The following is a 21,786-nucleotide window of genomic DNA, read 5'->3' as shown; positions in this document are numbered from 1 at the left end:
AAGGATTTTCATTTTCCTCCCTGTTTCTACCTGAGTTACTCTGTGTATGCCACAGAAAGAAGAGGAAGGATAGGTGAAAAGGCAGAGCAAGGCAGTATCATATTCTGTTATTTAAATGAAAACATTCAAGAAAGGATGCATTGCGTGTAACTGTGACCCTGACTCTCTAGGTGACCCAGTGTGGTAAGAGAGAAGATTTATGGGAGATTAGCTAAGAAGCAGAGATGGGGAAAGCCCTTCTGCTGTCTCCTTGTGTGAATAAGATGAAAATTGGTTAACATGGGTATTAGATGGAATTCAACCTGTGCAAGTGGGACAGACCACCATGGACTGGAATTGTTACTGGAAAACGTGTTGAAAAACTTCATGGAATGATGAGAAGTTTCGTTAGCTAGATATTTAACTACACAGAATGGCAAAATGAATTTGGCTACAGTATTGAGGCCTGGATTTCACCAGCAACTACTTCTTACATATTTAGTATATCTATAATTCTGCCACTGATGATGTTCAGGGCAATTCCAGAAGACACGGGAAGCCCAATGACTCATCTGATCATAGCATTATCGAGAATGATGTTCCTGGTAGCAGATAAACAGCCTAGATAATCACATCCAGTGATCATGTTCAGATTATGTTGCACTTGGAGAAACTAGTCTTTATTAATGTCAAACTCATTCCACAAATTATCTTCTAGGAGAAAAGCTAAATGCAAAAACAGGGGAATTTTACCCTGTGTTTCTTCAAAACTAGCCAGAAATGGCAGAGAATATTTACCAATACAGTTGTATGCACTTTGTTATCTTATAGTCACCCCGATGGCTTACTAACATTACCAAGAGGAAGCTAAGAGTCATATTTTTCATGTAAAATGAGATAGTGTAGGTTTTGTTCTTATTAAGGAATCTTGAGGCCATATTTATACAAAGAATAATGAGAATAGAAGGTCATAAAGAATTTCTTATTTTCAGCTTTAAGCATGGGATTCAGGATTGCTCAGAAAATTGCATATTTGAAAACTCTGCTGCTTGGCTGATAGAATGTGTCAACATGCTGACGATACTTTATTTTGTTAATGGTAATATTGTCCTCATGCTGTGCAGAAAAATGAAAATTGGCGGAATTAATAAGAAAAAATGATAGGGTGTTTATTTTAGCACTCTTTAAAAATGGATTTTGTTACCTCGTATAAGGACCTGTAAATGCATTAGCGAAGTGTTACAGATTTATTTAGCAAGGCTGCTTTATAGAATTATTTTAATGCTCTTTTTAGAAAGAATTAACATAAAGGACTGGAAGTCTTTTCTTCCACAGAAATTTAGCGGTCCCGTTAAGCATGTACCAGCTTATTTTCTAGCCTCACTTTTATTCCAGCTGTGAGTGGGAAACTTTAGGAAACCATTCCTAAAAAGCACCTTGAGGTGACTATGGTGGATTTGTTTTATCATCATTACAGAAACTAATCATTGTATAGAAGAAATCATTCAATGAATGTTGTTATGAGAACAACCTTTAGCACCTTCTAAAACGTTAGAAAGACATCAGCCTTTAGGATACGTGCCAAATGCTTGATATTTATAACCTTGTAAGCAGTGCAGCCTGAATAACAGGGATTACTGTTTTAAATACGTTTTCTGTAACCTTCACATTAAGTGTTGTAATTTCTCTTTATGATCAGATCTTCAGAAAGAACTACTGGTGGGCAAAATGAGCTGTGTATCCAGTACGCAGTCCTGTGGCCAGAAAGCCTTTAATTCAACAACTCTACTTCACTATTTGTTAAAAACAGAAATGTTCTCAGATGCAGGATGATCTTCATGGACTTAGTACTGAAATTGCCTTTGTGGCCATCAGGCTCCTTTGCATTTGGGGGTGTGAGCTTACAGTGCTAGACTGCAACATCTGTGGCTTATATATGGGTTGTAACCTCCAATAAAGCTGTTGGGCAGACAGAAAATGTTGTTATAACCTAAACTGTTAAAGCCTGAATTGCAGGTGTGTCCAAGTTGTTAGTCTAAACTTTATTCTATTCACAGCCAATAGTTTCAAGCTTTGTTCGCTTTGGTTCTTGCCAGAGGGTTGTTTTTAGGGTGCGTCCTTAGGGAAATGAAATTAATCTGAAATTGAAGAAAGGTCCTTGTATGTCATTGCTCAGCTCTGAGCAGCAAAGTGCTGGGGCACAGTTGGTAGCAAATAATACCTGTTGCTGGTGACAGCGCCATAAGTGGTTGACACTTATCCACATTGAGAGTGGAGGAACAGATGAAATAAGGGATAACAGAGTATAAAATACAGTAGTGTGACGTTTGGAAAACTGTTTCTGTTTGTTATTTTATGCCAGTACCAAATATGCATGAGGTGCACTTTTGGACCACAACAGGGGGCTGGTCTGTCACACAGAGCCAGCTCTCACAGTGACATCGTCTGTAGAAGTGACAAGTTAAGCAGCTGACAGTTCTATTTTTTAAACATTGACCTGAATGCAGGGCTTTGTCTCCACCCAAATATATGTTTGATAAACAGATTGATAAACCAGTTGTTTCTGGTTGTTTCGTCTTTTAAGATGTGTAAATACATATTTATATCCTGTATATCCATCCTCATTCTTGTTTTTTCTTTTGCTTCTGCAGTTTATTGTGGAGTGTCATGGGAACACGCTTCTCCCCCAGTTCTTGGGCATGTACCGGCTCACTGTCGATGGAGTTGAAATATATATGATTGTTACAAGGAATGTGTTCAGCCATCGTTTATCTGTGTATAGAAAATATGATTTAAAGGTGAGAAATAACTGCAGATGAAACAACTGAAAAAGTAGCTGAAAATCTTCAATATAAATGCTAGATTCTGCTGTTGATTGAAGATTGCTCAAAGTTTTAATGAATTTAAACCTGAGCTGTGTAATAATCATGATTAGCTGGTGTACTTCTGCATCTAAGCTTGGCAAAGCTGGACTACAGATTTATCTGTATTGTGAATGTTTTAAATTGAGTGATTTTACCAAAGATACTTGTTATGTATAACTAATGGCTAAGGGTGAAACACATCACACAAGTAAGATAAGAATTCTGCTCACTGTAGGCTTATCTCAACATTGTGGAAGGCCGCAGCTGACTGTGCAGAGGACTTAGATAAAATGACTTCATGAGGTCATTATTTAAACCAATAAAATGCTACTATAAAGTACTTCGCTTCTACAGAAGCTTCATATTTCCTACTGCATTTTAAAAATAGCTCTGAGAAAGAAGAGAATTGCTCTTAAAATTCAGAATTTCTTTTGTTTTTAGTTTTGTTCTAAAATGTAATTTGGCTGATATTTAATGTTCAGCACTTAGAATAAAGGCTTGAAATACATTCATAGTCTTTCTACATTAGGGATTGTTTTTATTTCCTTCATAAAATCTCCCTTAGAAACCTATTCATTCTAATGCATTTAACTTCTGTGTTGAATCACTACGTGCATCTGCATACTTATTTTAAGATATTTATTTAACTCTTATTAAGAGGTTTGTAATGCTACATATTGCAGCAGCCATTCCTAGCTATTTAGCTAGAAACTGAACCTGATGTGAGAACTGATTTCCTGATTGTTGACTTAATAGTTTTCAGTATTTGCCAGAGCTTACAGAAAGAAGATGTTTCTAATTCTGTTTTTGCTCTTCTTTGAATTTACCCTCTCAGAGTTAAGCTGTTTTTCATTTGAAATAACCCAGTTGATGCATGATGTGACTAGTGGAGGGGCAGAAAGCAACAATTCAACCATAGGCTGCCTTTTTTTAGAGTATTTTCTCCGGAAGTGCCACTAAGAATGAGTGACGAATCCCATACCTGAATGGGTAATGAGTAACTTCCAAAACTTAGAGAGAACTACTTGTGTTTTAGAGCATCATAATGACCATACGCATTAAAAGAGGGACAGAAGTACAACAGCAAAAATCAAATAGCGTATAATACATTCTTACTGTTGATCTAAGCAGCACTGCACTTGCTGCTGCTTACCTCTGTGAATACTTCTTTATACTGTTCAGTTTGTCCAGATAGGCAAAATTGTCTTAAAGATAAACTTCCCTGGCAATTTAAATTCAGCATCAATGTCATATTATTACTGAAAATTACCTCCCCCCAGCATATTTGTAACGACACTGCAAGGATTATAAATAGGTTTTTTTTTCTTCATTTCATTGATACAGCATCTGCAGTTACAGGTTCAGACTCCTTTTTTTGTGGGTATTTCTGACACCAGCTGAGACAAAAGTCTCCACTACAGATCAACGTAGGATTTCAAAGTTATTTTCCTGTCCACCGAGACTTAAGAAAAAGATTACTTCAGTGATAAATTTCTCAACCTCCAAATTTTTTACTATTGCAAATGTTTTTTTCCTCATTTGGATTTCTGCTGATCGTTGTCCAGACCCAATAGTCCTGGAGGGTGGTAGAGCACAGAATACACTATAAGTAATTCAGTAAACTAAAATATTGTAGACTTTTGTTGGAATTCTTTATCAGCTAAAGATATACTGAAATGAAATTTCTGCTTGCTGGACTATACATAATACTGAAGGTCTGCTGTCCATTTGTCTTTTCTCTTTGTTCTTTCTACGTTTTCTCTGCAAACAACAAAATATGATATAAAAATGTGTGGTTGTGAATCCTCACATTCTTTAAACTAGTGTAAACCCTCTCGAGTACTTCTTTACCCTTCCAACAAGAGAGAGTTGATGTACCAGTCTTTCAATATCCAGTGCTTACCACGTTATTGTAATGAAGGTGTAATTATGGGTGCTATTTATTGCAGTGCTGTTACCTGATAAACTCTGGGTACTTAAAGGCGTAGGGTCCTGCATCAAGAAATTTGTTAAGAAATATATACAGCCATTTTTTTGCCACCTCCAGCTTATTCAGAAAGTGCCACATTATGTACTAGTTCCAGTTGTTTAAAAATGAAGTATCTTAAAATACCCACTGTGCCATTGGCAAACGCTGTAAATCTTTTGGATCCACTGTTGATCTCATCTCTTCTTTTGACTTTGTGCTGCTGTGAGGTACATTGTTCTTGTTTGTACTTTGTGATCTTTTTAAAATAGATTTGTGTGTCTTATGTTGTGTGACATCCTTTTAAAATGTGTATTACGTGTGCCCAAGTTATTTAGAGTAGGCTGTCCCACAACTGTACATCTAAATTGTCACAGACAGGTCGGAAGTCTGCCAAGCCAACTGAACTTCCAAGGTTGTCTCAGAATTAGGATGAGACACGAGGAAGCAACCCCCATCAGTCATAGAGAGAATAGATAGAGAGCGTTTGAGGATTTAATCCATCCTTCTTCTCACATGATACATCTTCTTCAAGTGATGGCAGAAGTTTTAAGACATTCTACCTCCTGTATCACCTTCTTAATTTCGGAAGGTTGCAGTTCATCCATTTTTTGACCTGTTATCGTAAAGTTTTCAAATTAGTTTCTGACATATGCACATTTTTAGATCCATTTTTTCTGTTTCAGGGCTCTACTGTGGCTCGAGAAGCCAGTGACAAAGAAAAGGTATGGTGCATTTCTGTTTACTTTTCAGTTATCTAAACTGCTAGCTAGTGTCAGGACAAGCATAATCAGTGCTGTTCTGCCCCCTTTCTTTGTTTTCTGTCATATTCTCCCTCTTGAGTTCTACCTTATTCCGTCCTTTATCTTTCCTCTATTTACTGCAGACCTTTGACTGTTGGTTTGCATTGGTGTTGAAAGTCCAGAGGTAAGTGAGCCACTCGTCTGCCTCCTCCTTTTCCTTTTTTCTCTTCTCTTCTTAGTTTCTTCAGGGCCTGCCCTGTTGTAGGAAAACATCAGGAACTTCATTCTCTTCCTGCTTCTTCATCTTCTTTTTCTTGCTCTTTAATATAAAGATTTATAGATACAGATTTATGGAACTATGTGATGGGGCGCTACTCCTATTGTAAATGTAAAAGTGAATCAAACCTTGAATTATGATAACCATTGGTTATGTAAAGGTTGTTCAAACGAGGCGACAGCTGACAGGCATGGACATACATAGATGTAATGAGAGTGAGCAGCCTCCTTCAAATTCTATAGATGGAACTTTGCTCTTAAAGCAAGTTGGTCACTTTGTTTGTCTCCATCTGCAACTTGTGTTCATTTGGAAAACTGAACATTCTCAAAATGTTCTGTGAGGTTCCAGTGAAATTCAGTGGCACTTAAGGTTTGTCTGAAGATTCTGCAGATAACTGAAAGCGGGACATAGTCTCCATTCTGTAAGACTTCTTAGATCTCCAAATTTTGAATGGTCTAGGAACTTGTGACACTAGTTTTCCTAAGTTTCCCATAATTCTTCTGAATTACGCTGTTGCATAAGATCATTCAGCAGTTTGCTTAAAAGACTTCATTTTGTTTTGTCCCCAAATTCCATTCCTATCACTTGTTTTTATCCTAAGCATTAATCATACCATACCAGCCTCTTTAACTCTTCTGTGAATCGCACAGCCGCGGTAAGGGGCGTAAAATAGCTGCCAGCGATGCATTTCCAGCTGCAAGAAAAACTCTATGTGCTGAGTTTTTCCACTTCTTCTTAAGGCATGGCTGAGCACTTAAAATTCTTCCAGTGGTGTGCAGCTAAGATGTCACAGATGTCACTTACCATTGCAGTAATCTGCATTAGCTTTTCTTTTTCTGTTTTGGGCCCTTAAGATCATTTCTTGAATGGTCTTCATTCTTTTCTTGCAGTCTGTTTAGTAGCACAGCTCTAGTGCTTTTAGAACATGGATGTTAACTCTTCAGGTTTCTTGCAAGTGATATCCAGTGTCACTGAAAGCCTCTGCTGGTAGTGCTGAAATTATCCGATAGAAATGAGGAGCACAAATTACTTGGATGTGACTGCTTCAGTACTATTACAATAGTAATGCTTGGAATAATAGTATGTTTTATTAATACTACACGTTTAGCTCTGAAAGAGATGATACTATGCAGATATTTGGTGCTTATGTTTTGAGGAGTTTTAGGAATATGTCTCAAAATAATAATAGGTAAATCATGATATACTGATTATATATAGCTATTAACTATATATCTAATTACTATATAATTAGTGAGAACCTGAAAAAATCACTAAATTAGTGATTAGTTCTCAGACAAGTCCATGGCGAAATTGCAATTGAAATTGACTATAGTTGATCTGTAACAAGGCTGCATAACTATATAGAAAACTTATTCTCCATGTATGAAACATGAAATTTTAACTTCAGCAAGACCAATGATAAAATTCCTATGAACTTCTGTATGTCTGGAGCCTCCCCTTTCATTTTGTGTATTTATATGAAAGCTATGTAAAAATTGCTCCCCCAGATTCTCCTTCCGATCTTCTAAGTTTCACACATCGTAGTCTTTTCAAATGCATTTGATTTCTCAGAGACAGAACTACATGAAGTGTATTGAGCTGTATGCAGACAGTCTTTGGCTGTTAGAACAGACTCTTACTACTCATAACTCAGCAAAGAGGTGATAAGCTACCACTCAGAACAAACATTTCTAAGCAGGAGAATGAACTGGGTAGACTGGTAGCTTCATAGAGGGAACAACATTATACAAGCTCTTTAAGAATCTAGCAAGGAAAAATTGATATATTGCTTATTACATGCTTTCTGTATGCATTTTGAAATCTGTTTTTTTGGTCTGGAAAGGGTCAGAATACACAAGTATCTTCATTGTAGGTATTTGGAACTCCTGCAATAGGAATTGATTTCCTTACATAAACTACTTTTAAAGAACTGCTCTTATGCTTAGATGTGTTTGTGTATGAACAGACAAGGAGGGTTTGGTTTTTGAAGCAATAAAAGCAGTGTTAAGTACCTGCTATCGTGAGATGTATTTCTGCATGTGTGTCACTGGACTGGGGGGACCTTGAGAACTGTGTTGAAATCTAACAAGTTTGAAAAAAATAGTTCTGAATAACTGAACAAAAGAAAAAAACAATCTCGGATACCTGTCTGGTGGTGTAACTTATTAGCTAACATTTGGCGAGGGGAAATTAAATCATCAATCTATTAATATCTCCCTGCAGTGACACTATTAATAACAGAATGCCAATTAACAGCAACATTAATTAATTACTTAGAAATACCCATTGCTATTCACATATGAAAAACAGGAAAGTAATAAAAGGCAATATTCTTTTGGTGCTAAAATATAAAGTTACAAATGTCTGGCCATGCTGTAGGTTTTAATGGGCTTTTAAGTAATTCATATTTAATTTCAAATACCAATATTCAAGTAATCAAGTGGTTTTCAGAATGTCAAGCATAGTATGTTGGCTTCCTTCACAGCTGTGGAATCCAGAGAACAGTAAGGTGCATCTTTCAGTCACTTTCTAACAAAGGTTGTAGATTTTAAATAAATTACTCTGAAATGACAATCTTGGATAAAATGATGATGTTCTTGACACATTTTCCTATCAAAATACTCTTTGTTACTTAGTTAATAACTAAGAACCAGTCAGTTGTGCAGACAAGATTTATTGGACCATAAAATAAGAAATCAGGGGGAAAATAAGTATTTTTCTATTTTAGTTTGGTAGTGTAAAAGAGATATGAAGATTCAAGGTTAAGATTTTATGAAGCAAAGCTGTCTGGATGACTCTTAAGAATGTCAGAATGTTACTTTCTGTCTTATTCTCAGTTTATCTCCCGTTTGACTGTTTTCAACTGTTTCATATCCTAACATATTGATGATAAGCTCTGAAACTGTCATTTCAGTATTTTATGGTAATCAGTGTGGAGACAAGCTCCAGCCCTTAGATTTCACCTTAGCACACAATTCTTCTCATTTGCATTGTAAGTGATATTTTTAATAATAAAGTCATCACTTTCTTGGCAACAAATATCATAACATGCACTTACAGATGTCTTGAATATAAAAAGAACAGTGTGTTTCAACAGTTGTCAAGCTCTGACAGCTGCTCCTTTATTTTTTTTAGTCTTTAGTTCTATCTCTAAAAAAAAAATTAAAAAAGATTAATGGTGGGCATTTTCCTATTCATTCCTTGGACAATTTTGCCCTCTTAAGTGAAACAAGGATAATGCACAACTCCCCTGGTGGTCTGTCTGCTCATAATTATGCTGTACTTTCAGTATGACATCAAATTAGCAGTTCCAGCTGGGAGTACTTGTAGTTGTAAAGAACTTTAGGATGCTGCTGGTGGGTGAACAACTCGGGGAGAAATTTCAAGATGCAAATGAAAGCCAAGTGATGTGAAACCCACCATATTTCATCTTTCTTGGAGAATTTCATAGATTGATAATCATGTATCTCAATTAAAGCCAAATGGGTTCTGTTACTGCCTCTGTGATATGTGATTGTTCATAAATAAGCATAAATACATAAAAATGACAGTAAATACAAGACCTTAGCAACAAGTTTACAGTCTTGAAGTAAGTAAAATTTGATTCGAGGCAGATCATCCCCAAAACTTTCAGTTTTTTCCTGCTGCTTTAAAAACGCATTTTTTTACTTCTTCTAATGATTTCAATCTGCTTGTTTGCCAGTCGCACGCAGCAGATATGAAGCATGACTTCTGTTTCTCTGTGAAGTAAATCTCCAGTTGACGTAACTTTCAAATCATCACACTGCCATACACTGCAAAGACAACAATAAATATTCAGAGTTCAGATTCCTGTTTCAACATTTATCCTTCATATGACACCAACCCGCAACTGTTTTTCAAGCAAATCACTCTTTTCCTGTTGATTGATGGATGGAGTTTTGGTTTGGTTTTAGTTAAAAGACTGTATTCTCTGTTTTAAAGCAACTACTTTATATTTTTTTCTTAAATAGAATCTTGGTCTTGCATTTTAGGTTTCATGTTCATTTTGCAGCTAGAGAATATTCACTATAGGGTAATTCTGGACTCATTTTCCTGATGGCAAGATTTTAGCTATTTTTGTACATTCTTAATCCATCTACAGTTTCATGCAGAATATTATATCCTACAAAAATCCCTCTTTGTACCTTCTAAAACCTTTTTCAGCGTTCTCTCTCAAACCCTATTTTTGGGGTTGCACCTTTATTTTCATTGCTATTTACAGTCCCATCATGCCAAACATTGCAGTTTGGTCACAGGACAAGGCAGGTTTTACAGGAGAGGCTTGGACTCGGCTTCCATAACCAGCGGAGGGAAGCAGCTCCCATCTCTGGACTTCCAAAGGAGATTCCAGTTATTCTTTCTTCTTGTGAATCTGGTGCCTTCAAACTTTTGACTCAGTTCAGAACCACTTGGCTTTCTGTATCCTGTCACTGTAGTCCAAAAAAACCCCACTTCATTGCTCTTCAGCCTTCTCAAAGACAGTAAGACCTTCCTGTCATTAAAGTTGTGTATAACCACAACAGACTTCAGAATGTGAACCTGAAGTGTGTAAATAGCCTGCTTTTCTACTAAAGAGTTCCTCCATGTTTGTAAAACTACCATGCCTTTCATGCATCTTCAAGTAGGGGATTAAAAATGATGGAAGTGGTTCAGAAAGAAAATCTATTATTAATTTAGTGGCAGTAGTTAGATGTTCATCTCCTGTGCAGCTCTTAAAATATTTAGTTCTTTAATGATAGTAATATGTTCATTATAATGAATTACATTCTGGGAGAATCTTTTTCCAACAAGGATTTTGCTTCATTGGAAATATTTGAGACTACATTAAAAATTAATCGTATCAATTATTTCATTAAAGCCAAGTCTCAGTTTTTTCATTCAGTTAGTGTTTCAGACTGCCACAACCTGGTTTGCTTTGTATTTATTTCAGTATAAAATGTTCATATTTGAATTTTTCAATACGAACATATACTTTATGAATGTTAAGTAACTCCTAGAGCCCCTCCTAGTTGTGTATGTCATAGGTCTTAATGCCTAAGTCCTCAAATAAATTCTAAGCCATTAATTTCAGTAAAAGTGCCTCTTGAATTGCTGGCTGTCATTAATAATATTTGGGATTACAGCAGTATCCTTTGGCTGCTCAGCTTCAAGTAAATATGGGGTGTGATGCTGTCTAGCACATCACAAGAAAAGGAAGACACAGAAAGCTTTGTCTGGAAGGAGGCAGAAGGAAGGATGCAGGCTGGGGGCATCATTCATGTAGCATGGGGAGAGCAACCACAGGGTGTTGAGGCCTGGGGGGGCTTAGCATCGCTAGCTCAGTGTTATTGAAAGTAGTCCCTGCCTGGCCCAGCCGGGCCTTGCCTCCCCCAGTCTCATACTGCATTGATATTGTATTTTTTTCAGCGTCGATGGGCTTGTTTTGCTTTAACCTCTGCTTCATGTCATCTACAACTGGGACAGCTGGGCGCAAACATGACCCAAGATGAGGACTGTTTAGTGCCTTTGGTGCTGGCAGTGAAGGAGCGTGGTTTCTGCATTCTTTTCATTAGTTTCAGCTTCACTGAATTCATCCAAATCCTTCCATTCTTGAACCTCCCACACATCAGATTCCCGCATCCCCAGCCCGCCCCTGCAGAACCAGCCCTCCTCTGTGGGGCTGTTTGTGTGTGACAGGAATGCTTATCTGAAACTCCCCCTGCTCCTCCTTGTCCTAAACCTCTTGTTCAATAGGTCAGAAAGAAAATCAATGCTGTCATACAGCAGTAACCAAATCACTGCTGGCTTTAGGAAGCATCTCTGGCACCTGTGAGGGAAGCACTTCAGAACAGCTCACCCGAGGAAGCAGTGCCCTGAATTGGGGCTTTCATTTGAAGCTTGTAGATAGAAAGCCTCTGGAGCAACACTGGAGGGTATCTTACTACACCACAGTGTTCTAGGTGCAGTGTGGTAATGGTTCAGAGCAAAAAGGTTTGGACTTCTGTTTTTTCCAAGGTTCTTAAGTATTGGGATGCAGTGAATTTAACATGGATTCATAACGAAATGTTTGAGGCAATAACTGGGTGATAATAGTCACTTCTCTAAGCAAAGAGAGCATTGCGGGATCTGCCTAATTAAATTCCTAATTTCCAAGTCCAAGAAAATAAATTTGAAGGTTTGGGGAGCTGAGCATTTTGGCCACTTCTGTGCACAGCCCAATAGCAGGAAAAGCTTCTGCCCATTGGGAAGGTGCATGAAGGCACTGCAGGGTCTGCTATGACAGCTGTATTTTAATGTTGTGCCTTCCAGTATGTGTATTTCAGAGGAGAAAAAAGTACTTCTGAGATCTTCTCCTTACTGTGTTGTAGAAAGAAAATAAACTTACCGAAAGTACCATCATTGGTAAAGTTACATAGTTACTGTTTAGGCTGGTGGAGGATATTCCAGTGGGCGGATGTGAGCTGCTTTTCATTCCTAGTGGGAGGACTTGCAAATGAGGATTAACACTCAGGTGTTCTGCAACATTTCTTTGTAAACAAAGCCTTTTCTTCCCTAACGCTTATTAGAGATGAGGGCAGGGAGAAAGGCTGAATGGGCAGAATCTTTCAAGGCTTTGATTGTAGGAGCTGTGATTACTTCTGGGTCACTTGACCAAATACCTTGGAGGAACTATTTTGTCATCTGTTTTCTTGGTTGGGTATTTCTTTAAATGAAGCTTTCAGTCATTGCCCTCTGCAAACAGCCCATTTGAGGGTCTTAGTACTAAAACCAGTGGTTGCTGCAGTGGTCGTGTGAGAGTTCTGGCTTTCTTTAATGCTGCTGCATATCACTTCATGGGAGAGTTAAAGATGAAGATAATCAACTAATGCTCCAATAACAAGAATATTTAATCATGTATTTGAAGGGCAGCAGTCTTCTCTGGCATTCACCACTTCTAAGCAGCATTGCATAACTCATGTTCACTCGATATTTCATAAACAGTTATTTGGTATTAGGCACTTACAAACATCTACAGAAGCTATGTAAAGTGTAATCCAGTCTGGCTTGATCTATAAGCTCTGATGCAATAGCACTTCATTATGAGGTATAGATTGTGTCTCAACTTCACTTACTGTCATTTTGACAAATGACATCTTGGAAGAAGCGTGGACTTGGAGGTTAGGTGCAAATGAAGTACTGAGTTCGATATTTTGTCTCAGTTCCCAGAGAACATACACCTTCTAGGCCACTCACAGCGTGGATAAGCAAGGGAGGAGAATTTCTGCTTGCAGTTGTGAGCAGCTGCATGCAGCGGAAGTATAGTTGCTGGCACTGCAGAAGTGTTGGGGCTGTCAGCCGTTGCAGCTCACTAATGCCCTCTTTTGGGCCTTGGAGAGCCTTCCACATTTTGGGAGGTTTGAGGGTTCAGCTCCTGGTGGGGCTGGAGAAGCTTTTGATCTGGATCCATTCTGAACCATCAACTGCACCACACTTCTGTTTGTGTTCTGACTCTTACAGCAGTTTCTGTTTGTTTTAGGCCAAAGAGCTGCCAACTTTCAAAGACAACGATTTTATTAACGATGGCCAAAAGATTCATATTGATGAAAATAACAAGAAGATGTTCCTTGAGAAACTCAAAAAGGACGTTGAGGTAAGAGTGCACCTGCTCGGTTCTTTGTTGTTAAAATGCGTGGCAAATAGCAGATAGCTCAGGAAAGAATACCTGTAATTCATACATGAAAACTCGTGTTTTGACTGTTTTAAATGAAACGTAATTTAAACTTTCAGGAGTTGATCTCTGCTTTTGCTGATGTGATAAATGGCTTGATGCCATGCTTTGTCCCTGCCTTGATGATGTGATGTTAAAATGATGGTACTACTTAGTGCATAAGCGCTTTACAAGCATAGTCCTTCCAAATGCCCCCGATTGAGAGGTGAGTATTGCTGGTTGTGTTTTACAGGTGGGGGTACACCAGGACTGCCTGATGTTAGCTGGAACCATGTGTGAAGTGTAGACTGTAACAGATTACGTAGCTTCCCTTACTCACAGATGTGCACGCTCTGTTTGTTTCATCTTAGTAATCCAGTTTTAGGTCATCCTTAGTATCACAATAGTGGTATGCTTCAGGAATCTTTATGTTCCAGGTGGACTTATTAGCATAGGTCCTACAAATTTGTTATTGGCTGAGTGTAGTCTGTACCTACTGGAAAACTGCTGATATACAAATGTAATGTCATACTTATCATGATTGATTTAGCCAGTTAGCAAATAAAGAAAACTAAATTTTGGGCTGTCAAATTCACGTAATTTGGCTTCAGTTTCTGTAAGCAGAACATTACCACCAAACACAATATTTTGCAGTCCCTGTACTTAAATCCTAAAGTCTATTTCCACTTGTTGGAAGAGACCTGGTAGCAGATTGCCCCTGTGACTTAATGAGACTTTCAGCTACTTCTGTCAGGATGGCTGTGTGAACTGACTTGTCTAGTTCTTCAGATCTGTATCTGAGCATTGTTCAAAAGCTCAGCAGTTGTACAAAGTACTGGAGCCTTAGAATTTGCGATGATTTGCTTTTGAAGAAATGTAATTTCCCATTGTCACAGTGATGAGAAATTTATGATGATGGTAATTATGAAAACAAAAGTATTTTGTGAAATATCAATATATGCTTCTTTTATATTTGGAACATTGTGCTAAAAACCTGCTCTGTCAGTGTCACAGCTCTAGAGATAGGTTTATTTGAACTGATTTTTGTGCTCTTTAATGTAGTGCAGTTGCTGACAAAAGCTTTTACTTGAAGTAGGTTGCAGACAAGATCTTAAACATGTGCAATGAATATAGAAGATACTTTATTGCTGCGGAAGGTGGATCGTGTGCTATCTTTTACATCACTTACTGGATTGTAAACACAAGGGCGGATTCCAGATAATATCTTGAGAGGCTGTTTTATGATTATGAAATTTATACAGAGTACTGTTAAATATACAAAGACCACTAGCGTGAAGTGGTCTGACACCTGATTTTAATAAAGTCAACCTGTTCTTCAGCCTTGTTTTGCTTTTACTGGTTCTTCTGCCCTTGCTGGCTAACTGATAATACACATTTTGTACCTGGTTGTGGATGCAGATTTTATTACAGTGAAGAGAAATGCACAGCACTTTGCATAAAATTATCTCATGGAACAGTATTTATAGTCAAACTGTGAAATAGAATTCTGAAGAATATGACTTTGTATCCCTTCTTTTTTCTCATTAAATGGTGGGGTTTTTTGTTGCACTGTTTCTCTTATAATTGTCTTGCATCCCTTTCCTTTATTCAAACAAGTGTATTATTATGATATCTACTGCTATTGTAGTAATATCTATTGCTGCTGTTCTGATGGCATCTTGTCCATGACTTTTCTCAGTTCATTCCTGCCTCATTTTCCTACTACCTCATTCCACTGGAGCTGCCCTGAGAGCAAACACATGAGGGTGTTTTTTCCACCTTAAACTGGATGATCTTTACTCTGTGCTTTCACAGAACCCGTGTTCTTCTAATTTGCAGTTCACTCTTCTTCTCTTTCTTACAATTTTTCATCATTATTGGTAGATTTTTCTTCTCTCTCTTGATATTTATCAAATACCTAATGATGTGCCTGGAGTCCTTCCACTCCTCTGCTTTCCACTCCATTACCTTTGGCCAATCTCATCTGTTCTTGTATATCATTGTATATCATCTCTTCCAGTCTTGCAGATCTCTGTGGCTGCAGACCACAGCATCCCATGTACTGGTGTGGTTGTCAAAACAACCCTAGTTGGAACATTGCTACAGCATCCTGGGGCTTTTTGGTATAAGCTGCAAGTGACCTGTCTGCTATCAGTATATCTTAATAATTCAAAGTCTCTTTGCTAGCTTTATCACTTAGTCCTCCACTTTGCTCTTTGTTAGAAGTGCCCGTTTTTCTCAACCGATGACATCTTTGTAACTTCTCTTATTTGAAAGTGGACCTTACATTTTTTCTGTGATACTGATAAATTGCTTATTATTACTTTCTAGTTCCTTGCTCAGCTAAAACTCATGGACTACAGCTTGCTAGTTGGAATTCATGATGTTGAAAGAGCTGAACAGGAAGAAGTAGAGTGTGAAGAGAATGATGGAGAAGATGAAGGTGAAAGCGACGGGACGCACCCCATTGGAACTCCTCCAGACAGTCCAGGAAATACACTGAACAGCTCCCTGCCTTTGGCTCCTGGGGAATTTGATCCAGCTATTGATGTTTATGGAATAAAATCTCATGAAAGTAAGTAGTAATAAACATTTGCATGCTGAGATGTTACGATTCTTACACTGGAATCCAAACATCTTCACAACAATGTTGAGGGAAAGTTACATTGTGCAATACAAATTTGCTTTATAGAAGAGGAAATCAGTTGTTCTTTGGTGCAGCAAAAACAAAAAGGCATCTGTGATGCACAGCTTTGTTACTGAATGTATTTCTCAGATGTAGTGATGTGTGGGGATGGATGCAGTCAGCTCAGTTACTGAATCTTCAAACATCACAGTTCTCAGTGGCTGTTCAAGACAGGAATGTTGGTTTTTTTTCATCAGCATTTACATTAAGAAATATATAGTTCCGTTCATAAATAAAATATGCTCTTGCTGACTCAGAAGCACTGCCTCTCACATAAAATGTAGTTTTTCCTTGTTTGTTTGTGTAACTGTAAAGGAACTTGAAATCCACATCAAGTGAGCAATAATTTCTATTTCTGTATGCTGGTGGTCCACATTACATATACATATTCTGTATGCAGGGGTTCACATTACATATAAATGCATTTAAACTTTCACTTAGGAATATCTTGAGCCTGTGGTCTCTGTAGAACTGTAGGTCTGGCTGACATTACCCTCCCAGAGCTGCAGAGTGATCCTAAAGAAGTTTCTTTTGCTGGAAGGAAAAGTCATGTTTGAAATGCCATTCTCACTTTCTTGTCCTTTGCAGGTGCACCTAGGAAGGAAGTATATTTTATGGCCATTATTGACATTCTTACTCACTATGACGCAAAAAAGAAAGCTGCCCATGCTGCAAAAACGGTAAAGCATGGGGTAAGTGCCTGTTTGTCTTCCTCTGATACAATTTATATTTCTGCATTTTTCTTGTTTAGTTCACTGATAAAACACAGTTTAAGAGCTCTGTGCAAAGGAGAGAGATTGTTTTTTCCTAGTCTCATATGTGATACACCAATACAGAGTAACTTCTATACATTGCATACATAAAGCTCCCTCTTCAGCTGCACATGTTTTTGTTACCTGTAAAGAAGACCAGAGAAGCACTGACCTGCCCTTTTAGGGCTTTGTCCCACGTTAGTGGGATGTATTTTATTCTTGCGGACAAAGCTATTCACCAGGCACTTGTATTAGCTTACAGCTCTGTGGAAGCTGTTGTGAATCTTACTTGTGACTCGGGGCCCTGGTGGTGGTTCCATTGTTGGGTGCAACCTGCCCGCATATAATGTGGCTCACCTTAAAAGATTTATTTAAAAAATCAAAAGTCCAATTTGCAGGTTTAAGTACAAAATGTACATGTTAGGTATTTGGATACCATTCAGTGAAGGCTTGTATTTGACTGCCACGGATTTCTTTATCTTTGGCTGAAACTGCTGCTGAGCAGCAGACACCAAAGAGTTACGGCAAAGCAGCCCAGTCTTCCAAAATGAAGAGTTGTATTTTCCATTATCACTCTATGGTGATTTGAGGTCAGAAGTTCCTAAGCTCATTAAAAAGAGCATAATCATTTATGAGGCTGGGGTCCCTCCTCTAAGAATCAGGGCACTGTGGATGATTTTAATCAAAGAGTTTGGGGTTTTTGAGTTTCCAATAGAAGGCGACTTAGAATGCCAAGCAGTGAGCCCTGGGCAGGCTTGCAGTACAACATGCTCATTACTCTCTCCATTCTCAAGGCAGCTGAAAGTCGATGCAGACCATATGCAGCCACTAGCTGGCAGTTATTAATGAACTTCAGAACAAAACAAAACAAAACACTTCTGGCTTAAAGAATGGACAAATATGTGTTGTGAATAACAACTATGATTATTAAAGCTTACTACAGAACATGATGTTTGTGTGACCATTCTGTTTTCTTTCACTGCCTGCATCCTCAGCCACCTGACACTGAAGGTGGCTCTGTATTGCATGCGTGCATTCTTTTCCTTTCATAAAATGAGGAAAATGTAAGTGTGGTTAAGGCTCTGAAAACATCCAGTGAAAGTCTGGATGAACCTGTGAGCTCACCAAGGTGGCAGTAGTGCAGCTAATTGGGAGAGCCCATGTTTAAATGTTGGAAAAAATGTGTGTCGTTGTTCCCATGTATTCCAGACCAGCTGAGTTAGCATTCAGATAGCAATGTGCATCAGCCAAGTTGGGATGCATCGGATCCAACTGCAGTAGTTCAGTTTTCTCTGCAGGAAGAGGCTGCTGTTTAAAAGATGGGAATCTGTGGGTAGTGTGCTTAGGTGTGAGCAGTGGAAATTGTATAGGAGAATGAAACACAACGAAAGTAAAGAGGAATAAGGAAAGCAAAGAAAGCCAGTGGAACCGGGAGGAGGACACTGTGGGTGCCTGGCATACCTGTAGCGGTGTGAAGCCTAAAGAGGTGCCCTTCATATTCTGCCGTGGAATTGATGACAGTGCATGTGTGTCGTATCTGGTTCTGAGAGCACAAGTTAAGCAGTCACAATGCTGTTGGTGATAAAGCCTCCACTAAACACTTTTTCCTTCTTTCCTCTTCCCTCTCCATCCTCAATTTAGGCTGGTGCGGAAATTTCAACCGTTAATCCTGAACAGTATTCAAAGCGCTTCTTGGACTTTATTGCCAACATCTTGACGTAACCCCTCCTGTCACACCGGACAGACACGAGACCTGGGGACAGCAGCAGTGACTACGAGGGTGGGGAAAAAGGAACTCAGAGAAGCGCTCATCTTGCAGAAAGAAACCCCTTTGTTTACATCTGCTGGCAAAGATGACTGAAGTGGGGTGGAATACTCGCTTTAACAGCTGCCTGATATTCCCAGCATAGTTCTAGCTATTTCTGACTCTTTTGTGTGTGCAAAAACAAACAAACAAACAAACATTAAATTAAATAAATAGAACAGCTTACTCAGAGTGCGCTGTGACGGTCCCACTCTGACGCTACCAGCTGAAACGGAGCAACTGAGCAAAGAGGTGTGGGGTGGGGGTGGGGAGAGTAAATGCATGTTAAACCTACAATATTGATAGCAAATTGTAAACTGTGGACCAGTTTATTTTTTGAACTAAAAGATCCGTGACAGTATTCATGACGATGATGTTAATAATAAAAACCTTACTGCGAATGTTACACTTACACCGTGCACACTGGCACTCCTTACCAACAGCAGCAGTGAGCCCGTGCTGCCGGAGCTCTTCCCATTGGGTTCTTGCAGCCGCGGGGGTTTGTTGGTTTTTTTTTCCTCCCTCTCTCCAATTTCTTCCCTTTTCTTCCACACGTCACATTGGGCTCTCAGGCACCAGGAGCTGATGTCTCCAACCTTACAAAGAGCTAACGTGTAATTCATGCTGTGTGTACATCTATGCTACCGTGAACTTACATTAAGGGCAAACCTCGCTTATTTCACTTTGTTACCTGGAGTTTCCCTTTGTTTTATATTCTTGCAGTAGACGAACTAATAATGTTACAAGTGGATAAAAGCTTATCTGAAGGAGCGTGTAGTTCTGGCAGTAGTAGCTGTGTCTCACCCGCGAGAGATGTGCGCACGGATGGAAACTCCATTCTCTTGTAATTTAATGGGAATTTGCAGTTCAAATGCTTACATTGTACTGCTTAAACAGCAGTATTTTATGATGGATTATCCCTCTAAAAATTAACCCCGGATTTTACTGTTTACATGATTAGGAAAGCAGGGATATTTCTGAATTTTAGAGCTGTGTACAATATATGACTTTTAAGTTTACATGTAAAGTTATTTTGCAGTACAGATGAAGTTATGTTCGGCACCTTCCAAGTGTAACGTGCAGCCATGTACTACAGTGAATGTCTCACTCATGTCCCCAGCAGACTCTTACAGTGAAATGGGGCAGGATGTTGCAGGGGGATTTTTCCCAAGGACGCCTTTGTTTTATCAGCAGAACGACGTGTCCTGCCGTGTACTCGAATCTGATTGTACAGCGCGTTGCCTAAAACTGAGCTCATCATGTTTAACTTGTTTAAAATTTATAAACAACGACATTGTAATTCTTCTCTTCTTGTATTTTTTCCCTGGCAGATTCCGTGCTTGAAAGACAAATTTACATATGCTTAAAGTTTATCTACTTATACACTGTGCTAAAGCCGTGCCTTTGAGATTTCTTTATTGAAATTGTTAGGTTTTGTAGGCAATCTAAAGGAAGTCAGGCCCTCCCCGACGTCATTTCTAACTGAGATCAGGAGTGCCAGCATGCCTTCTCCATCACTAACATCAGCGCTACTCAGCCTGCACCTGTGCATAATGTACGTTTTACTTCCGAGGAGCCTATAGATAGCAGCCCATCTCACTCTTTGGTGGCCAGAGGCAATGCTATCCCTGTTGCTGCGTACTAATTCTTTTCTCATCTCCCCTACCTTTCCTACAGGATTTTTTGTTACGTTTGACTTAGTGATGTCTGCAGCACTGTAATGTATGTGTATACTTTTGTATTGTATGTATTTAAATCAGTTGGTACTGTGGCTTGATATTTTGTTGTCTTTTCCCGTATTCCTCCATTGTCTGCATTTATCACCAGAGTTTCATTTCCTGTGGCTTCCTGACGCGTGAGGCCGCAGCGAGACCCTGAAGTCAAAATGAGGTACACGTGCTTGGAGTAGATGCTCAATTGCGGCCAATCAGTGTGTACGTTTTCAGACCAGTTTAGAAATGTACCATTTTCTGTCTGCGTAGCAGTTTTGTCACTCATTATTGTTGATAAACTGTTTATTTGGACAGGGCAAGGAAGTCTCATTATTGTATATGTTAGTGCTTAGATTACACTCCAACCATGAGCAAGGCTTTATAAAATAAAGCACTTTGATGACTCACTGGGTAATTCCTTTGGTCTCATGTTTCAGCCGCTTCTGCTCACTTACAGACGAATTTTGGGCGTTAAAATGAGTGCGTAGCCAATACCATGAAGCACAGTCAAAAGTCCTGGTCTTACTATAAGAAAAGGAAGATGTCCTACATTTATCAAGGGATGGAAGGACTGGCAGAATTTGCCAACACATGTAAGGGCTTGAGCTAAGAGTCATGTGAAAATACTTGGGAACAAGCCCAGATAATTCCTGGGAGGAGAAGGGGCTTTCTGCCCTGGAATTCCAAGGCTTTGCTCATCAGCGCTCCCAGCACATGAAACAGCCTGCACAGCCCAAGTGGCAGAAAAGGAGGTTTTGTTCTTTATTCTGACTGACTTAATTAATGCCTTTGTCACTTCTCACTTCCTTTTGTTTTACCGCACAGACGTAGCAAGACAACATTTTCAGAAATATTGTTACCTGTGGAATACACCCGACAGACTTAATGATAACACAGACATTCCCCACAGGGAAGGCTGTGCAGGAGCTGTTCTATTAAGAGCAGGTGAAATGATGGGAAAGGGAGAGAATCCGCTTCTTAATTACTCATTTAATGATACCTCCAGCGTTAACCCAAGCCTGCACATGGCACGGCTGCTCCAGCTGCTCATGCTGCAGCACAGCCATGCTGCTCCAGGACTGCTGTTTGCAGGGCAGCGGGTGCCTGTCCAGGTCACCGTTTGAGCTGCTTCTGCAGCCCTGTGTGGCAGCAGCCCCCAGCTGGCACCCACTGCCCCCACCCCAACCTCTCTGCCCATCCTGGTGCTGTCCCTGCCTGTCCACAAGTGTGGGATGATGGATACCGAATTTCCCTGCAGTTGCTGCTGGCACACAGTGTGTGAAGCACTGCTGGCTCCAGCAGGCAGTTGGGGTGCA

At 39.2% G+C, this 21,786-nt stretch overlaps 1 protein-coding gene across 2 annotated transcripts in view; it reads left to right on the top strand.

The window, feature by feature from the left end:
* The window catches only part of PIP4K2A (phosphatidylinositol-5-phosphate 4-kinase type 2 alpha), an 89,407-nt gene extending 68,530 nt beyond the window's left edge, over nt 1–20,877 (top strand). The window contains exons 5-10 of one of the 2 annotated variants that reach the window (XM_015853300.3): nt 2,631–2,777; nt 5,496–5,534; nt 13,346–13,459; nt 15,848–16,091; nt 16,791–16,894; nt 18,596–20,877. In XM_015853300.3, the coding sequence (XP_015708786.2) occupies nt 2,631–2,777; nt 5,496–5,534; nt 13,346–13,459; nt 15,848–16,091; nt 16,791–16,894; nt 18,596–18,676 (729 nt within the window). In that variant the 3' untranslated portion in view covers nt 18,677–20,877. The remainder of the gene's footprint in view (nt 1–2,630; nt 2,778–5,495; nt 5,535–13,345; nt 13,460–15,847; nt 16,092–16,790; nt 16,895–18,595) is intronic. The other variant, XM_015853301.3, reaches the window with a different exon arrangement.
* Nucleotides 20,878–21,786: the final 909 nt, after the last annotated feature.

This window comes from Coturnix japonica, chromosome 2 (genome assembly GCF_054131305.1).
Source record: "Coturnix japonica strain WE chromosome 2, WE-NBRP24, whole genome shotgun sequence".
In the NCBI taxonomy this organism is placed as follows: domain Eukaryota; kingdom Metazoa; phylum Chordata; class Aves; order Galliformes; family Phasianidae; genus Coturnix; species Coturnix japonica.
Note: the sequence above shows the minus strand (reverse complement) of the source record. Positions and strands in the feature narration are given on the sequence as shown.